This window comes from Bombyx mori, chromosome 5 (assembly GCF_030269925.1).
Source record: "Bombyx mori chromosome 5, ASM3026992v2".
Lineage (NCBI taxonomy): Eukaryota > Metazoa > Arthropoda > Insecta > Lepidoptera > Bombycidae > Bombyx > Bombyx mori.
In genome coordinates, this window is record NC_085111.1 from 9,457,249 (window position 1) to 9,478,541 (window position 21,293).

Consider the following 21,293-nt stretch of genomic DNA (forward strand, 5'->3'; position numbering starts at 1 on the left):
GTGATTTTAAAAATCAACGAAAATGTACCACTTATGTAAAAATACCTCAAAATACACATACAATCATAAGCCTTTGCCTTGATCTTCAATCATGAATAAAAACTAATTTACTCCAAAACCTTCTTATCTGAGAATGAAATATTACAACGTAATTTTAATTATCTACAAGACATCTGATTAATTTGAAACTTTGCACGTGGTCAAGGACCGATGACAATACAATAATTTTATAACTTTGGGTTAATATCCTCATCGGGAACATTAGGATTAAAAAAATACTAACTACATATATGTATTCAAGTACTTATTATTGTCTCCTTTCGAGTTTTATTTAGATTCGAATTTCATTTTGAACGATGACAATGAAGTTTTCACTTAAAAAATGTATATCGGTCAAGCTTTGGAGAAGGAAACAAGGGAATACGTTCAAAATGTCGATTCCGAGTGCTCTACAAAAGTATTTCCAGTCCGATCTGCAGTTGTCCCTTTCTTGCTCTGTTCGAGGTGGTTTGAGCGAACAGACAGCAATAGAAATTTTAAATACCTATTATCTGGCCTATCTAAGCCTATTTTTAAATTTTATCGTCAAGCACGTTTCTTCTCAAATCTAAAGAAAATTACCCTAGTGTACCATGCGTGTTGTGTATCAAAGTTGAGTTTAATGACTGGTAATTATATAATTTTTATAGAAAAAATATATCAGTTTACAATTACGCATTAAAAATTTTCTTAATGATAAATTATATAAATAAATAAATACCTTTCTAATAAAACGTATTGCAGCTTTGTGTCGCGGCGTTAGAGTAACACAGCGTGGCTCATCTTCCTCATCTGAAAAAAAAAACAATTATAAAAATTCTAGATATATCAAATTCTAAAGTAAAACATAGGATTTCAAAACGACAATGATTGTTCTTAATGATCTTATAACAATAATCTTTGCTTTTACAACATTACAATATATTACTATGTTTAAGTACTTACAATTAAAGTAATTGTAATTACAGTACTTATATATTAAAACCCGCACGCTACATTATTTATTTTCTTAGTACATTTCTATCAAGTAAACAAAATAAATCACAAAACAATTGCAACAAATCCTACGGACTCGTTGAAAAATGGATACACGTAAAATTAATACTGAGAATCACTTAACTCAACACTAACGAGTTTTTCTAAATTGAATTAAAAATCGTTATCTGGAACTGAGTGCTCCACAGCGAGTAACAGCTCTAAGCTCTGTAAAGCTAATTCCCTTATAGACCAAAGCTCCATAACAGCAAAGCTGAGAGTCTAAAACGTTTTGTGTAAATCGAAAAATTCGAAATTGCAATACAGGACGTAACAAAAATAACGTTTTTTTTTTCGGCGCTATTATCGCTCATGATAAACAAAGGTCTGTTTAATCCGATTTCCAGAACTCATAACGTCATCCAAAAATCTATTGTGGACACAAAGAAAACAAATACTGTAACTAGAAATAGAGTTAGTTCGTCTCGCGTTCTAGTTGGTCTTGAAGCCGCTTTCAAACTTATAGGTACGTTCGTTCCGATTAGTGAGCAACGCTTTCGTGCTTGTGTCGCCTTAATTACAAGCGCACAGTATTGATTTGCTGTCACTCACACTATGATAAACGTGGTTGGTCTTCGGTTGTAAGGTTATACGCATTCAAATTTTACATTGAAACGGCAAAAATGTTTGTTTTTTGAGACTTAGCATAGTGTAAGAAGTATGTGATTTTTTTTATGAAGGAATTTTTAAGTTTATATTTATCACTACTGTATTTCTCATTATCATTAATTCGTAATATCATTGTATCTGGAATGTGAAATAAAAAAATCAAAATAATTTTAACATGGCGTGACTGACTCGTGGTTGGGGTGGCTAACATGGCAAGAACGGAGTGAGACCTAAGATGTAAAGGCTTATGTTCGGTCTCTTTTGCACAAGCCTTGGGTTGTGCTTTCAGCCAGAAGGTATGAGTATTGTGAGAAACTCATGCAGGGTAGTCGCACTGGTGTTCTATGTAGGGGTCGCTTTATTGTATTCCTTCTTTCTTATGATCAGCAGAGATCTTTGTAAAATTAATAATCGCAGAACGATTTATAAATGCTAAGGTAAGTACTTATATAACCAAGAAGTCCTGGCTTAAAAAGGCAGCCACTATTATGCCATTGATTAGGTGCTTGGACCTCATGTTTCAAGATATTTAGCGACTTTTACGTTTTGTTTATTAGTTATACGACAGCAAGTACATCAAGTTTTTTTTTATTAAATCTACATTTGTTAAAATGGCATATCCAATAATGAGTACTATTTAACTTAACCTTTGAAATATATAAATAATCTAAATTTCTGCACAACTGGCTCAGTATAGTAAACAAATTCCCAAAAGCAATTACACGATGTAGGTACAAACTGCAATCATTAATAACAGCATCTCGACCCTTAACACTAGAATGGGCAGGTAACAGAAAAGGTACGAAGGGCGGGAAACTAATCTAACGCACATTGTAATAATTCACATAGCGGATAGTGAATTCCCAAGTTTAATTCTACCTACAAATGCGTCCTTGTACGTCTATAGTCGTCAAAAGAAACGTATTATTGTAGATATGTAGTAGACAAACAAAAAATCGGATTTTTACCAAATCATGTAATGTTGGATAATAAAATCATGTTTAATTTAATAAATAAAAAGTATAATTAATTTATGATCATATAAAATACAAAAATATATACAATTTAAACATGTGTTCTTATCAGTCTAATTTCAAATCATAGTCATATAGAACATAGGTTAAAAAGGTCAAGTTATGGTAAAGACTCAAACATAGTTATATTTCCATATTTCTATTTAATTTACATTTTATTCTTACAAAGTAAATAACATTAGGTATTCAATTAGAATTTATCGACAGATCTTTACAAAACAACGGTTTCAATTTAGCATTCACATCTCATACATTTGAAACGAAAACACGGATTTAGCTTCCGTTCCCGTCACGAGGACTGTGGTGGATTGGCACACGCTGGGCATCAGCCTGGCTGAATCTGATCCACCATCGCTCCCGTTTAACCCGGACTCTATCCCGTCTCCTCAGGATACCGCTGAAGCCATAGACATCTTAACGTCACACATCACCTCGACATTAGATAGGTCATCGAAACAAGTTGTAGCGGAGGACTTCCTTCACCGCTTCAAATTGTCCGACGATATTAGGGAACTCCTTAGAGCTAAGAACGCCTCGATACGCGCCTACGACAGGTATCCTACCGCGGAAAATCGTATTCGAATGCGTGCCCTACAACGCGACGTAAAGTCTCGCATCGCCGAAGTCCGAGATGCCAGATGGTCTGATTTCTTAGAAGGACTCGCGCCCTCCCAAAGGTCTTACTACCGCTTAGCTCGTACTCTCAAATCGGATACGGTAGTAGCTATGCCCCCCCTCGTAGGCCCCTCAGGCCGACTCGCGGCGTTCGATGATGACGAAAAAGCAGAGCTGCTGGCCGATACATTGCAAACCCAGTGCACGCCCAGCACTCAATCCGTGGACCCTGTTCATGTAGAATTAGTAGACAGTGAGGTAGAACGCAGAGCCTCCTTGCCACCATCGGATGCGTTACCACCCGTCACCCCGATAGAAGTTAAAGACATGATCAAAGACCTACGTCCTCGCAAGGCTCCCGGTTCCGACTGTATATCTAACCGCGTTATTAAACTTCTACCCGTCCAACTCATCGTGATGTTGGCATCTATTTTCAATGCCGCTATGGCGAACTGTATCTTTCCCGCGGTGTGGAAAGAAGCGGACGTTATCGGCATACATAAACCCGGTAAACCAAAAAATCATCCGACGAGCTACCGCCCGATTAGCCTCCTCATGTCTCTAGGCAAACTGTATGAGCGTCTGCTCTACAAACGCCTCAGAGACTTCGTCTCATCCAAGGGCATTCTCATCGATGAACAATTCGGATTCCGTACAAATCACTCATGCGTTCAACAGGTGCACCGCCTCACGGAGCACATTCTTGTGGGGCTTAATCGACCAAAACCGTTATACACGGGAGCTCTCTTCTTCGACGTCGCAAAAGCGTTCGACAAAGTCTGGCACAATGGTTTGATTTTCAAACTATTCAACATGGGCGTGCCGGATAGTCTCGTGCTCATCATACGGGACTTCTTGTCGAACCGCTCTTTTCGATATCGAGTCGAGGGAACCCGCTCCTCCCCACGACCTCTCACAGCTGGAGTCCCGCAAGGCTCTGTCCTCTCACCCCTCCTATTTAGCTTATTCGTCAACGATATTCCCCGGTCGCCGCCGACCCATTTAGCTTTATTCGCCGACGACACGACTGTTTACTATTCTAGTAGAAATAAGTCCCTAATCGCGAAGAAGCTTCAGAGCGCAGCCCTAGCCCTAGGACAGTGGTTCCGAAAATGGCTCATAGACATCAACCCAGCGAAAAGTACTGCGGTGCTATTTCAGAGGGGAAGCTCCACACGGATTTCCTCCCGGATTAGGAGGAGGAATCTCACACCCCCGATTACTCTCTTTAGACAACCCATACCCTGGGCCAGGAAGGTCAAGTACCTGGGCGTTACCCTGGATGCATCGATGACATTCCGCCCGCATATAAAATCAGTCCGTGACCGTGCCGCGTTTATTCTCGGTAGACTCTACCCCATGATCTGTAAGCGGAGTAAAATGTCCCTTCGGAACAAGGTGACACTTTACAAAACTTGCATAAGGCCCGTCATGACTTACGCGAGTGTGGTGTTCGCTCACGCGGCCCGCACACACATAGACACCCTCCAATCCCTACAATCCCGCTTTTGCAGGTTAGCTGTCGGGGCTCCGTGGTTCGTGAGGAACGTTGACCTACACGACGACCTGGGCCTCGAATCAATTCGGAAATACATGAAGTCAGCGTCGGAACGATACTTCGATAAGGCTATGCGTCATGATAATCGCCTTATCGTTGCCGCCGCTGACTACTCCCCGAATCCTGATCATGCAGGAGCCAGTCACCGTCGACGCCCTAGACACGTCCTTACGGATCCATCAGATCCAATAACCTTTGCATTAGATGCCTTCAGCTCTAATACTAGGGGCAGGCTTAGGGACCCCGGTAACCGTATTCGTCGAACTCGACAAAGAGGTCGACGTGCAACCTAACCCATGCATCAGCCCGCTGAGTTTCTCGCCGGATCTTCTCAGCGGGTCGCGATTCCGATCCGGTAGTAGATTCATTCGCGAAACAATTGCTCTTGAGTTGTTAGGTCTCCTTCGGAGGCGCTCGGGCAGTTGTTAGCAAATCCCACCCCTCTTGGCTGAGCCTTTGCTCGCCCACCTGTCCTGGTGAAACTGGAAAGGCCTTCGGGCCACCAGTAAACTTTCAATCATAAAAAAAAAAAAAAAAAAAAACGGGTTTAGCTCACGCACAATATCGAAATTGATAGAACACATTTTTTTCAGTGACCGAAAAACAATCTCCCAATGGCTATTCCGAATCAATAACTGACCCATAAATAATATAATAATACATTCAAAATTTTATATACCTATATTTGAAGCACATTAATATCCTCTTTTTAATAGGTAAGCCTGATTTCAGAACAATTTATCTGAGGCGAATGAAATATTTTTGTTCGATAAATATCGATGGCCATGTCTAGTATATCTCATTACCTTTGTTTATTTAGTAGTAAGGATATTACTTCTATGATATATACGACATCTATACACCACTTAAGTGTTTATAGTGCCAATGAAATACAGTGCTGTTTCTGATATTTATAAATATTAATATCACTAAATAGTTTCCATGAATTTCTTTTAAAATAACAAATAACTTTGAAATTTTAGTGAATACCTGTGAAATTTAGATTTTATGATAAGTTTTGAAATAAATACCTTTTGAAGAATAATATCTTTAGTATAGAATGTTACAAGAGAATATGTAGTAAAAGAGAGCCTGTGTTTGAAATGTCGTTGAGTTGAATGTCCATTAAATACACGTTTGTGTTAAATGACAGAATTATTAAACTACCCCAAAGCAACAGCAGAAATGTATCAGTGAACAGGTTCTTCTAATGTAGGGCTACAATTAGTGTTTTGCAGGCTGCCCAATGGCGTACGTCTTACCGTCCGAGTTTCTCTTGGAGAGGGCTGTTTCTGCTACTGAGTCCTCACTCTGCGAAGGGTTGACAGGTCGCGTCCGCATTGTTCGTCCGTTGGTCGCGCCTGTCACACACACGCACAATTCAAACACTAGGTCTTACTCTCTTTTACCTAGCCACGGCCTTACACAACCTACCGAAACATTTTGTTCAGCCGACATTTATACATGTTTTCATAATATGGTCTGATAGATCCCAATTATTCAATCATATATTCTCACAAACGTAACTTTTAGTCGAATGCAATAGAAGAGCGCGGAATTAAATTTGAAACCAGAATCCGCCTGTCTGTCTGTCAGTCAGTTTTTTTGTGATGTAAATGGGTGAGTCGAGAACGCTGTTGACTAGATAACGTCGGGTTTATTTACGTGGGTATATAAAGTTATTTCCCCTAAACAGCGAACCCATGTCTGTTTTCATGATTAATCATAAAGTCTTACAAGATAATGAAGTATTATTAAAATGCCTAGTTTAAAAAAATCAAAAAAAAAAACAAAGCTCTTTTTAAGGCATTAATATGCAGATGAGTGTGAAGAAGTTAGTAAATCCATTCTTTCGACTAAAAGATAATTCTATTATAGTGGTAAAAATCATTATATTTCCGAAATAATTCATTGCTTGTTTATTAAAAAAAATCTTACTTGTGAAAGATTCATATATAAGAACTATTTAATGGCCATTTTTGTAACAGTATCAAATGCTCATAACGCACGATTTGTCTAAGTGAATTGATGACATGTTCATTTGACACTTTTATCACAGAGATGAATTTTAATCATAAAAATTGTTTACTTCACAAAATGTAATTTGCTCAATCATTACCATTTCGATGGGTAGGAGCTATGAACAGGCTGAAATACCACAAACAGTGGGCAAAAAAGTAATGAGTTTTAAATTCAATTAATTATTATAATTTTAAACGAAATGAATAAAACAAATTGGTAAAGAAAATCCGATTAACTCCTTTTAAATGTCACCGAATGCAAAACGCGGCTTAAATATTATCTCCCAAATGATACTGTACGGCACCGAATAGCTTATGCTAAGTAGGATTCGTCTTTCATCTTATTTTATATTACAAGGCGGTAGAAAATCTCCAAAGGAAAAGATATTTATATTTTCCTCTGATTATATAAGAGGGACTTACCAATACCACGAGCGCTCGTTTATTTACTCTCCAAAACATTACTTCACTTCAAACAGATTTACCGAATTGTTAAGAACATAGTATATTTCCTTGAATATAGTATGTAATAAGATACTTGGCCTTAGATACTTGGGATAAAATATTTTCTTGACATCATTGTCATTCGTAATAGAACAGAAGAGATACGGTAAATGTTCCTCAATATCGAATTCCTTACAGAGTTGCTTATTTAGATTCGATTAGTTGGTTTAATGTACCTCAGAAATCGGATCAATAACTCAGGCTTGCAACAAAATGTGTTTGCCACTACTTCACATTTAAATTTCAAACCAAAATTATTTCAGCTATCCAACACGCAAATATTGGGCGCATATCAGATATCCATTTTTCAAACCTTTCATATTGAACATGTCGCATTATAATTGATGCGATATACACTAAATTTCACTATACTATATCTAAATCTACCTGATCGTATTATAGATTTCTAAGTGACCCTTTTTATATTATTATAATTTATATTAATATAAGATTATATTTTTTTAAACTATATGTTTAAAAATATTATAGAGGTATAAAAAAACTATAGCCCAGCCGCTGAAAGAATGCGTTCTTGGTCATACGGATTATGTAACTTTAAAATGGAGTTGAATTTACAATTGAAAACATTAAAATGTTGATTTTTCTAAAGTCATCATTAAAGAACAACTCATGATGTCAACCTATAATACGAGTAAATGTAGTAATGTTTCGTAAAATTAAAGTTAAATCTAACGCTATCTTTTATCGTTATCGAGCGACTCATGGTGGGTGAGAAATTCAAACAAATTGGTATAAACGAATTTTCCGAAAAACTGGTTGAGTTGTCGATCTCAGCTAAGGCTTATTTCAATAGTAATTTCATCGACTGTCGGTCACCAGTTATGTTTTTTTTTTTTTATTGCCCTTGTAGGCAGACGAGCATACGGCCCACCAGATGATGAGTGGTTACCGTCGCCCATGGACTTCAGCAATGCCAGGGGCAGAGCCAAGCCGCTGCCTACCGCGAACGGTAGAGCGTTACGAGATGTTACGAGATATTATCTCGAATCAAGTCTTAACTAGAATCCAAATTAACTTATTTGTATATTCTTTCAAATATCGTTGAATGTTACTGTGTAGCTCGATTAGATACGACCTTCACGCTGATATTTGAATATATCCAGTATATAAATACGCGAGACGCGAGAACTCATTTAGTGAGTAGATTAATGAAACAAAGATACACCCTAGACTTTTAAGAAATAAAATTGTTCCACGCTGTATGCTGAAAAAACAAACGTCTTTTATTTAACAAAAATCTCATTACCAGTGCTACTAGTACTGGTGGAATACAACACAGCTTAGACCGTAACCGTAATAAAAATAACAAGAATGTATATAGCAAATAATAAAACTGTAGACGAAAAGAAATGAGTCGTCTATTATCAAAGGTGGCAATCTGTACATTTGGACAAAAAATTTTTATTGATATGTCAATACAGATTTATTTGAATATAATCGTCTCCTTCAAAGAATATGGTTCAAAACCTGCATTAAATAAAGGTTAATAGTTAACCTGTTATTTATCTAAGATGTCGTTCCGAAGAGTTTTGTGACTGCCAATGGAATACAAAGTCAATAATTCGTTTTTCTGATTTACCAATCATTTTCCAAAAGTCAGATTGCCGCCTTTGATAATAGTCGACTCAAATGCATGTTCATTTTTATGTTGCTTAAAAGTGAACATCTTAATTTGTGTTTAAAAGTTTCCGTAGTATTCCGTAATTACTCTTAAAATAATCATATGCTACAGATTTGTACACGATAACAGTCTTTGAGGCTTTCTATCGGTTTCCAAAAGTATCTACTACTTTAAAAGACTTCTTCCGCTAAATCTGTACGTACTAGGTATCTTCGCCTTACTTTTAGTTCTTAGATATAACAACGCGAAAGGCCAAAACTCGTCTTAATACATGACGACATCATTATTGTAAAATAATTCGGTTGTCTTTTCTTAACAACCTTAAAAGCCAGACTGTGTTGCGTCAGATAAAGGCAGGGATTTTTTTGTTACTTTTGTAGGCTAACAAGTACACAATCTACTCATAATAAGTGGTCACCTATACTCATGAACATCGGCAACGCCAAGGACAAAGCACTGGGACTGCCTAGCGACACGTCCCTTAGGGTACACAATGCCATCAGTAAATTAACATTATTGTTTATTTTTTGCGTAGATTATATCATAAAAATAGCATACAACAAAACCATAAAACTAAGTGTTATCCTGATTTGCCAATCCAATGCTTATCATTACTCAAAAGGGTTGACGTCACGCAAGCGGTCGATCATAAAATAGTTAACTAAATTAATCTCTAACATACATGTTCTGCTCATCCCATGAAATAAATTCAAGATAAAAATAACAAATTACTTATTATTCTTTTGTGCCTCATATTTAAAAAACCATGAAATTTTGTAAAAATAACGGTTATGTATAAAAACGTATGTAGAATATAAATTTTTCATGTTACGTATTGTAGGCAACGTAACAAATGCATTCAATATGGTTCTTGAGCTTTCGGTTATATTTTTTTGTTTGTCATACTATTAAATGAATAATAAACTAGTCTAGTATTAGACTGCTCCACAGTTACCGATGGAAGCTCGGTGCTGACCTACCGATTGATTCACAATTAGTTTTTGTCGTTACTGAGCTATGACTGTGTAGCCTAGAATATTTTTTTTTTAGAATAGAGTCATCTCATCTCTTTACATGGGTGTCGTAAAAATCGATTAAGAAATATTCACCAGATAATAAGCAACAGCGTTCTCTGAGTATTATATCAACGCACTGCGATTGTAAATTGGCTTTTACTGGTGGTATGGCGTATTGTTAGCCTGCAACTACTCGTACTACCCTAAGTATTTACGAAATGAAACGATGCGATCTAGTTGCGACTTCAAACTCATGTCCTAATGGTGGCATTCACGTTGTGATGTCTTTGTTAGCCACTTTTCACAAGTAGAGTAATTAGCTCCTTCACCGATAAACGCAATTAAAATAAATTTAAAAGAAAGCCGTATTTGTTTCCGAGCTTCATTTTAAATGTATAATGTTTGTTGTTGTGTTTTGTTTTTTTTTGTACTTTACGCTTGGAATAATTGTTTCTTATAAATATAGTTATTTTCAAGTTTTATGCAGCTTACGCTGTGATTTAACAGGATGCAAAGTTGACCAAAGTCATAAGTATTTACGCATTACACATGAATCTACTATCCGATATAGGCAAGTTTTTTTTTTATTGCCCGAGCAGGCAGACGAGCTTACGGCCCACCTTATGGTAAGTGGTTACCGTCGCTCATGGACGTCAGCAATGCCAGGGGCAGAGCCAAGCCGCTGCCTACCGCTAAGTCTTGAGTGTCAATATCAATCAGGGGTCTACTTTCCGATTACGATCTTTTTTTATTGTTACAATAATGTTTTTGGTTCTTTTTTTTATAGTGTACATGTGTCATTTTCAATTTCATTATAATTCACAAAGTATTGATAACGACTACACGAATAAACACCTAAATAAAGAGGTCAATGCAACGATTGCTATTTAATGTCCCAGGCAAACTATCGATCCATTTTCCGTCTCTGTTTAGCTATAGTCAAACGTTTTTTGTACGAAACCATTGAAATCACTTAACATAAAACTTATTCCTTCATACACATTATTATAAATTTTGTTCATTTGAAGTAGAGCTCGTTCCGAATATTAAATTAACAAGAGATATCAGTACATTTTCGCTCTGATAACATAATTCAAATATAGCCCTGATAACAAATTGCACCAGTGCTATCGCTTCCGCGAAACATACGATAAATATTCGTTACGGGTAATTAGTCTCAAAATATCCTAGTATGAAGTAGATCATAATTTCATGGTATAAAAGCACATGAACGTAATGGAGACCGTGATTTTGACACGAAAGTTGCTACCGACATAAAAACTTCTTTGTAATATCATCATATTTTATGTTGCATTAACTGTGACTTGATTGACTATTTAGCACCGCATAGTTTTTTTTCTTTTTTTTATAATACGTCTTATTTTATATGTTTCACTGCAGTTAATAATTAATTATATTATAATATTCTAGTAATATTATTACAATATCTGTTACGTAATAGTTATTATCTATTACGTTAGTAATTGGGATCATAATTTAACCGGCATCCTTATCTTAAAAACGCGTAACCTTGCTACGTTCGTAGCAGGGCTACGTTTATCATTTTCCATACGGCAACTGATATTGTTCCTAAATTATGAAATAATAAGTGAATAATCGTGTGCAGTTTCTTTTATACTTTTTCATTATAACATTTCAAATCAATTTAATTGAATAGTGTTTCTGTTAAAATATAACATTAGATAAAAATCTTCCTAAAATTTGGTTGAAATAAAAAATCTCGCGTTCATGTTTGAGATTCATAGATATTGGAAACGGTTGATGTGACGACAGGCGGACGTCGACCAGTTTCATAAATAATACGAGATAAAACGATAAACAACAAACCAAGTATTTTGAACTTGTTGTACGACTAAGTCAGTACCTAACCTTCGAAAACATTACGTACATATGGAAATATGTATTTAGCTACGTATTTAATTCCATATATTACACGAGTCCTATTAACTATCTGGCATGCATAATATAAAATGCAAAGCAGTGTACATAATCAATGTCATTTTGTAATTTTACCGATGGTAAAACATAAGCCTTGAACTAAGCCATTCCAATAAAATGAGATACCTACGCTATACGCTTGGAAATCCTGAAATTCAGTTTGTGAACCTCACTTTATGAATCTAAATGAACGCAATATTCTTCGCGCCTTAATCAAATATTGTGTTTTTTTATAATTCCTAAAAAATCTTAAAACGCGTAAGCGATTGTCACTTAGAAGCCACTTCGTTAAAAGTAGGTCATGAAGCTCCTCATTGCATTACAAGTAGGTATCGTAAATATTTTCGAAGCGTCTTTAACTACGCGGGTGCAATTGTATTTTAAAAAGTGAAAAAATATATGGAAAGAAGTAGAAAGTAGGTAAGATGTCAGCATCGTGTCTCGAACTAAGAAACGCAGCTATTTGCCGGAAATCAGATAATATGTCCGGGCTGAATGCTACGCACACATTCGCTTTTCGTGTATTCACATTTCTGTAAAGATTTTACTAATAAGAATCAATAAGGAACGCAGCAGAAGTTTATTGACTGTAATATGTCATGCCATAGTGCCGTCTAAAAGATGTAGAATAGAACCTTTAAAGCAGCTTTTCCAACAATGAAGTAGACAACACGCTCGGTCCCCTCCCGGTGTATGAATATCTAAGGAACAGGGCAATAAATGTCATCACTCTCGATTCCATCACTCCTTTAAACAGTGTTCAGCGCTGCAACTCGTCAACGTGTTGTGAATATAAATGCTGTTTCATTGTCATGTCGCGTGGGAAATGTTGGCTTCTGTGATTTCTTGTAGAATATCGTGTGTGAATGGCATCAGGTTGCGGCTACGTTTTCAATTTCCTGCGCCGGTTTCTTCTTGCAATAATAATCAGAAATCAGTGTATTGATTGCAGCTCTTCTTCTAAGTTTGTTTAGTTTTACATATATGGATTTTTGGATGAAACACATGTTTTCTGATTGAGTGCTCTTATTGCCGATTAAGGTTCTACATATTGTTTCGCTGTTACTTGTTTGTGTTCTGTGTTCAATAAATGACATTCTTTCTCTATACTTCGCTGGTGACACTATTATTCGTAAAATCTCAGTGTTAATCCGACAACCAACATACATTCAGGTTGTTTATCTAACGTGTTTCTGTGACACAAATAATCTGTTGAAAGCATTGTGTAAGTTAAGTTAGTTGTGTAGAATATTGTTGAATGCTCACCGAGATTTTCAGCGCTAGCGTTAACGTCGTATCTGTGCGCCGGCTTGGAGTGCGGCGCGGGGGAGTGCAGGGACGTGGTCTTGTGCCGTCGGATCGTCGGCAACCGCGACACAAAGGATGCATTGTTCTTGAATGACGCGCTCATCACTCGACTGACAAATAAACCACATAGTTGTTACGTCTGTCCTTCGTGCCTTAAAACGTCATAAAACAATAATATGAAACATGAAGGAAAAAAGTATGGAAATATGACACTTTACAATCGATTCACCACTGAAGCTACGTTGTATATTTCTTTTATCAATCAAGTATTTTTTACTATCCAAAATTCCATGACCTAAATAATACAACCGTTCGGCTATTTTGTTATCAACCGCTGTTATAATATTTCATTTATAAATTTATGTCAATCTCGAGATCAAGGACGTAATGTCTACAAATAATTTTTATAATTTCACTCGCAAAAGTCCATAGACATATTTACTACTCACCTTGTTTGAGGACTAGGCAACGGGATCTGGTGTATTTTCCAAGTAGCAACGCTCATGGAATGCTCATCAGCCGCGTAGCATCTCCACAAAGCCTGTATGAGTGTTGCCGCTGGCTGTCTTCTCCTTATCATGTGCTTTTGACGTTGCTGTTGCTGAACTTTCAAAGCGAAACCCGAACCTAAAATACCCTGCGCGATATGGAATAAATATCTGATTCACGAATTTTACATAAAAGGCTGCGCTAAATTTGTTTTAAAATGATAGATACATTCTTTTTTTATTGCCCTTGTAGGCAGACGAGCATACGGCTCACCTGATGGTGAGTGGTTACCGTCGCCCATGGACTTCAGCAATGCCATGGGCAGAGCCAAGCCGCTGCCTACCGCAAAACCTTTTTCTAGTTGATCTTAAGATGGGGGGCTCAACTTAGAGTAAGGTGAATTTGTTGTAACAAATGTGGTTTTTCTGTCATATATTTGAGTTATGACAGCCTAATGAAATATGTATAATTACGATGCACCCAATTTTTTTATTTGATCATATGAGTTTCTTATTTAAATATTAAAATTACTTTGTGTGATGCTCGAACTAACCAACATACAATGAAAGGAACAATACACCTAAACTCAATTCTATTCCAGTTTAGAATAGTATAATATCTAAATATAAGAATTATATGATCGTGGTTGCATATTATACATTTATACTCACTTCTAAAAGGAAAGAGTTTTACACTGAAAGCCCACTTTATTAAAATCGTTCGACGTAATTATAAAAACGGTCCTTTTAACTGCTGCAATAAATTTGAATTGGCACTTACTCTGAAGTTGTTAGTAAAAGACGGTACCGAGGCATATTGAAGCTTTCTCTTTTCATTTTTATTAAGTATACGTTTTACCTTACACAGTACGAAATGCTAACATTTTAGCTGTTCAAAGAAAGACATTCTTCATAGTATTAAGTATTACGATGAACTTTTCCCTGCTCTGAAATTGATTGTGCCTTCGCGACGAAGTATTTTGATTGAATTTATTTCGTACCTGTATCCGCTATTACAGAGAGACATCAAGTAAAAGTAACAATAGAGGCGTCTATCATAAATAATTACATTTATATATAAGTCTGTCAACTACGTATGAATTCAAAAACGCTTGAAAATACATTTTAACAATAAGTATGTATAGAGTAAACGACTAGAAATTCAGTGGACGATTTAAAGAGTTTTAGTTTGAAAACATAGTTTCTTTATCACCATACTTACCGCAGGAAGGGCAAAGAATGATATCCCAAGCAGAGCACAAAAAGACGCAATGAATTTACCCTGCCAGGTCTGCGGCACCATGTCGCCATATCCCACCGTGCACAGCGTGATCTATGGGTTTTAAATACCAATCAAATCACTTGTACATTAAGATTTTCATAGATGCTCTTTGTTTAATTTCTATATCTATAGAAATGATTTATTTATTTATTTAAATGTTACATTTGTAATATACTTGTACACTTAATCAACTCATCCTAATCTTCTACACAACACAACACAATAATTCTACGGCTATTACCACTTCACATCATGATATTAGTTAAATCTCATACATCAAATGTTAAAACGCTCAACTTTTAAATATAATATCTCATAAAAACTCACCACTCCCCACCACAAAGCCTCAGCAAAGTTTTTAAATTTGGTATCGGCTACATCTTTTTCAGCAAGATAGACTAGAAACGATGCAAATATCAATCCAAGGAAACCTATGTATAAAGTCGTTATTAATTCCTGAAACAATACGTAATAGTTTAGTTCTTAGGTTACTTACTACAAGGATCATTATTGTTGCCTTACAATAGATGTTAAAAAATATATATTATTGAACTAATTCAAAGCCTAAGCTTTTACAAGCAGTTTCGGGTCGTCATAACGTTATCACTGATTCAGAATATAGTTTCACCGCAGAGAAGAATCAGCAAAAAACTAAGACCTTGATCATATACAATATCGTTGACTAGAAAATTTACTACATTTATCAAATTGTATAAAGTAATCATAAATAGAAGTGAACACGTCTACAGGGCTACTAGGCACTGACCAAAGATAAGTTCAGCACTGGTGCTGTATGAAACACAATTTAAAAACTGACTATTTATCGTCGAATCAAAGGGACCTACTAATACTAATTTCTTTAGTTCTGGTGTATTATTATGCCCCTACTTCTAATGCCGTTAAATAATAATAAAATATCTTAGACGTTTTTTTTTCTTGGTGACGCCATCTGCGGAGCTGCGCTAGCTTCGATTCGGCAAACGGCAAACTCCGGGCTTCAATTATAGTTAAGAATGAAACCTTTCTGAAATTTCATCTAATTCACGTTACATATACGAACGGTTTATAAATAAATGTACATTACACTATTACATTATTTTGGTCTGCCTGTTGTTTTTTCTTTTATAGGTAGAATGTACACTCCTATCTGTCTGATTATTATTATAGTTTCGATTGTATTTTCTTATAATTTCGCGAGTTGGAAACACGACTAACGCTACATTTGAGTTCTAGTTTCAAATCTATTATTTCAATTATGCATATTTTCACATCATACGTATGTACCTGTAGGTACGGCTTGAACACACAAAAAAACTGTAAAGTATTCTAAACGTCTGTAATTGTCAAATGAATGAAATAGCCGCATGACTTAACCCTGAGAGTAGTTTTGATCATGGCATTTTATGTCATATTTGAAATATTAGTCTAAAACGTACGTAATAACAATAATTAAACGTAATTTACGAATACGTTTCAAAGTAATTCGGTTATGTACTCCGTAGAAAGCTTACGATAACTTCGAACCCAATGTATACGAACCATAGATATTATGAGGATAAGCTTTCTACTTTAGCAAGCTCGCTCAGTCGAGGAAAATACAAACTGAGTTTTCATAAGTACTTATCTCAATCTCGCGTGGGGCAGTATTATAAGCCAGTTCGACAAGCGAAAGGGCCGTTACTGAAACATTTTCACGGACATTTTGTGACCAAGGCCTCTTTTTGTTCGACATTTCAGACATTTTCATTGAAAAAAAAACTACTTCTTTCTCTGAGCTCAATGTTTATTTGACGTATATAAATAAAGTGATCGTAACGTAATAAGAAACCACCCACACAGTGCTCAATCAATAAACACGTTCGTTTAACTGTTACTAGTTTAAATTTGTGATTTATGAACGTGTCGCTCATTCTATTGTTGTCAGCGGAGAAAAGAAAACAAACAATAGACTCGGTTTTTACTGATTTTCCATGTCGGCCCTGTACAACTTGATGAATTATAGTTAACGTTAATTGATAAATGTATAAAAGAAAAGTTTGAACGAGCACTCTATTCGATAAATAGCATGATGTCTAATCGTTAGATAGCTCGAAGTAGAAAACATTATTTTCGAACAAAATGTTTCCGAACCCAATATTGTTCGAGTATCACGAAACCCGGCAGCGTACTTCGTTTTATTTGCTTTGGATTGTCATGCAACTTTAACCTCAGCCGACTGTGAGTGGATATTGAGTTCTGTTATCTTCCTATACACACTTAATACTTTAATATATCTTTGGCGGAAGAAATGAGGAAATTGCGGCCTAATATGCTTATAAATTATGTTTAGTCAGCATTTTTGTTATACCTGTATAATATGTTTAGATTCTGCTAATTCTAATATAATAATGCTGTCTGCTATAATAGTAATAATTTGAACAGTAAAATATTATTTGTAATAATTATATAGTAAAAAATGACTTTATTCCTTTTTATCCAATAAAAGTAAAACAACTTTGATCTGAATCTGTGCATTGAAATAATTATTTTTTTAAGTTTATATTTATTTTTTCTTCTGTAGATGAGCAGATGTTAAGTGGATACCGAAACACAAGGACACCACGATGGGAATGCCGCCGCCCAACTTGCTCAATCTTGATTGTATTTACTCTTCAAAGGAGAAAGCCCAAATTGTTTCGTAGCATAAACGGCTCGGAGTAATACCGTAGGACCATAGTTACGTAATAAATTTTGTTAGTTTTTATTACGCGCTGTTATTACTTCATAGCGAAAGTGGTTCCTGTTACTAACCCACTGAGATTCTCACCGGATGACAATGCTCATTCTCACTTCTCAGTGAGTCGCGATTCCAATCTGGTGGTATATTCAGCGAAGCACTGCTCTTGCTAGAGCCTATGTTAGTAATTCTCTGAGGTTGAGCCCGTGAACTCATCTACCGATCGGCGCGTAGTAGAATTGCCCTTAAGGCTACCAACGAATAGGTACGGAAAAAAAACAAGTAATACGGCTGGGTTTATTTAAAAAAAAATGATACCTGACAGAAGACATGAACAAAGCCATATTAATATTACTCGATGCGAATACACTTGTAAAACAAGTATTTTAATATTTACAATTAATATAATTCTATATTAATAGTATGAATATAGCATCAATTTACCTACTACAGTCAGTATACTATAAATCAGTTTCTCTATTGTTCAAATGCATTTCTTCAGGATCCCGTTAAATTAAATTGCCATGTATATGTGCATTCGAAGCTATAAACAGAGACAGTAAAGCCTTCATAGACAAGATATTATGTCTGTTCGGTGTCGAATATCTGTGTTCCGGAGCTTAACCACGTTACGAGTAGATACGTCTAAGCCCGTGCTTAACTGATTTTCTATGTAATTTCGTTTTTTTCTCAGGTGCCATAATCGAACTATATTCAAAAAGGCCAGGAAAGACGGGGACAATTTTGAAAAAGTGGTGGCTACTGGCAAAATGTAAGAAAAAAGATCGCGGGGGCGCAGCCGAATGCGTTAGTCTGACCAGGTCTGTACCAACCTCGATTCCGCCGCCCTAATGCCATATATAGAACAAGAGAACATAGCATCGTGAGGACAAAACTCATGGATGGAGGATGTCACGACCCTCAGACATAAGGGGCACAACTGAAGAATCAATAAAATTGCTTTTATGATTATGTCATCAAACACCAATCCAGTGCAAAAACATAAAATAGATTTGTTAATTGTTCAACATAGTACAATCTAATCCTGCGAATGCTCTGGTAGACCAACGTGCAATTTAAATACTACCATCTCCCATGCTTTTACTGGCGACCACGTGCTTCCGTGTACACAGTTCCGATATGCTTCAGAAAAACTGAACACTATCATATTAAAACCGAACCAAACAAACCACAACTTTTATAATAGACGGCACGATATCGCTAGAACCTATACTTTCAACGCACTAATTATCACGCACAAGATTAATTAATCATTTATATCCAAATAATACGTCGGATATTCACCGCTCAACAAGCAGCATCTGTTTTAAATTATTGCATCAAACAAGAAACGTAGGCGTAAACAAAGAGTAAACGTTTCTAACGGTCTATTGTTTTTTGATAATAATTTTGCTATAAAATATTGTATTTTCAATGAACGAGATCAATCCTATCTAAGACGTACATCTTTAATTGTTTATTTTTCGATAGTCACTATACTTTATACACAACTAGATGAGGACCGAGCTTTGCTCAATTTTTTTTTGATAACGCCATCTTGTTGTGTCTTTAAAGCGCTTAGTTGCTCTCAGTTAAGAAAAATAGTATTCTTATTCGCCAATAGATGTCGGGAAGAGTTGATTATTGAAAACACGAATAAAACAAAATTTTCTGAAAATAAATCGTAGCTAGATCGATTTATCGCCCCCGAAATCCCCTGTATACTAAATGTTATGAAAATCGTTGGAGCCGTTTCCGAGATTCAAATTATATACATATATATTAATATACAAGAATTGCTCGTTTAAAGGTATAAGATCAGAAGGTATCAACATACTCACCCAATTCGCTATTACCATAAAATATATACTTGATATGATAAAAGATGGACTTGGCATAGCACTTAGAAAAAAGTGTTTTTTATTATTATTTAGGGAATTTATTACATTACACGAAATTTTGACCTTATTAAGGTAAAGTGGAAGAAGGTACACACGGTAAGATGATCAAAAACGGATAGAAAGGTGATTTCTTAAGAACTGGTATCATTACCTACAACCACTAATAAATAGTAAACAGTAATTATTATAGTTCAAATAGTCTATCATGCGGATTTCAAGAAAAAAACCTAAAAATGCCTTATTTTCGATAAAGTAATTTTAACAATGTCCACCATCGAGTTTGAAATGAAAACATTAACCAGAATGTGTGCATTACTCTTCACGTTATAGGATAGAAGTACACATTTGTTAGAGACTGGGTCAGTAGACCGATAGTAGGCCATAGATAATCGGCTATAAGCCTTTGCAAAGTTGTAAGAGGCCAGCCCCGAAGATGGGGACTCCGCGGCCCTGTTTTTGTATGAGCGGTTTGCAAATAAATAACTGTGACAGACTACATTGTGGCTATAATCCTTAAAAAAGTTCTAAAGCGACAAACTGTGACATACAAAATTACTTATCTAGATTATTTGATGATTGATTAAATAGTAGAGAACCGTCCGAGAGACTGTATTTTGGAATCTCTAGAACTCTAAATAATACGAACATAGTATGCATGACATTTATATTTGGAATTCTAATTATTTACTACTGTTAATTGCTGAGCACCAATACTAAATTAACTTCATAAATTCATGAATCGCATAACAAGTAATTAATGAAAAAATAAGAACATCACGTTTAAGCAACAATTAAGGAATTATAATAAATACGTTTCCCAATAAGAATATTAATTAAATGGGAAGTCAAAACAAACAGTCATCACGCCATTAAAAATACCTGACTCGATATAAATAATAATGTGTATTAACAAACACATATTATTTGTGGGTAAGCCAGACAGCTTAAATTAGCTTGCGTTGATTTGTAGCTGACTATGCAAATGACTTGTCAAATATTTCACTTCCTCAAAAAAGGGTACATAGACTCTTTGGGGCATCCCAACTTGCCGCAACCTTCGTAGATGTACCTTTTTCAAAATATTATTTATTCTGTGTTTTTATAAAACATTATTACTGTCATGTATCTAACGAGATAGTTTTCGCATCATAGTTATCGTAATAAGAACATAAATGTCATTCAGTTGAGAATTAAAAGTAAATAAAACTTTAATGTCGAAATAATTGCACTACTTACTACTACAGCTAAAGCTTATAATTAGTATAAACTTATTTTGTGTACAAATGTGCAGTTAAGGTTGTATCTGAACCCTTCACATGACACTAAATTATACATCCATCGGCCGCGTACATGTAGACATGCACAAGTAGCCGTAATTTCGTTTCGATTTAAAATTCAGACGTGGAATAGTAATTAAAAACGGGAGACTGCGTTAACGTGCAGACTATTCAAGTGGGCTGTTTAAACGAATAGCGTTTCATGTTTATCTATGTTTTTAATACACATATAATAATGATTTAGAATTGTCAAAAACAACGATGCTACTAAATACATACTCTTTTTTTT

At 35.6% G+C, this 21,293-nt stretch overlaps 1 protein-coding gene across 4 annotated transcripts in view; it reads right to left on the reverse strand.

The window, feature by feature from the left end:
- Positions 1-21,293, reverse strand: part of LOC101740880 (potassium voltage-gated channel subfamily KQT member 5) — a 51,147-nt gene that overhangs the window by 9,353 nt on the left and 20,501 nt on the right. For 3 of the 4 annotated variants that reach the window (XM_012693719.4, XM_021350521.3, XM_062668678.1), the window contains 6 exons: positions 15,438-15,566; positions 15,051-15,161; positions 13,790-13,977; positions 13,299-13,450; positions 6,153-6,251; positions 761-831 (listed from right to left, as the gene is read on the reverse strand). In XM_012693719.4, the coding sequence (XP_012549173.1) occupies positions 761-831; positions 6,153-6,251; positions 13,299-13,450; positions 13,790-13,977; positions 15,051-15,161; positions 15,438-15,566 (750 nt within the window). The remainder of the gene's footprint in view (positions 1-760; positions 832-6,152; positions 6,252-13,298; positions 13,451-13,789; positions 13,978-15,050; positions 15,162-15,437; positions 15,567-21,293) is intronic. The other variant, XM_012693720.4, reaches the window with a different exon arrangement.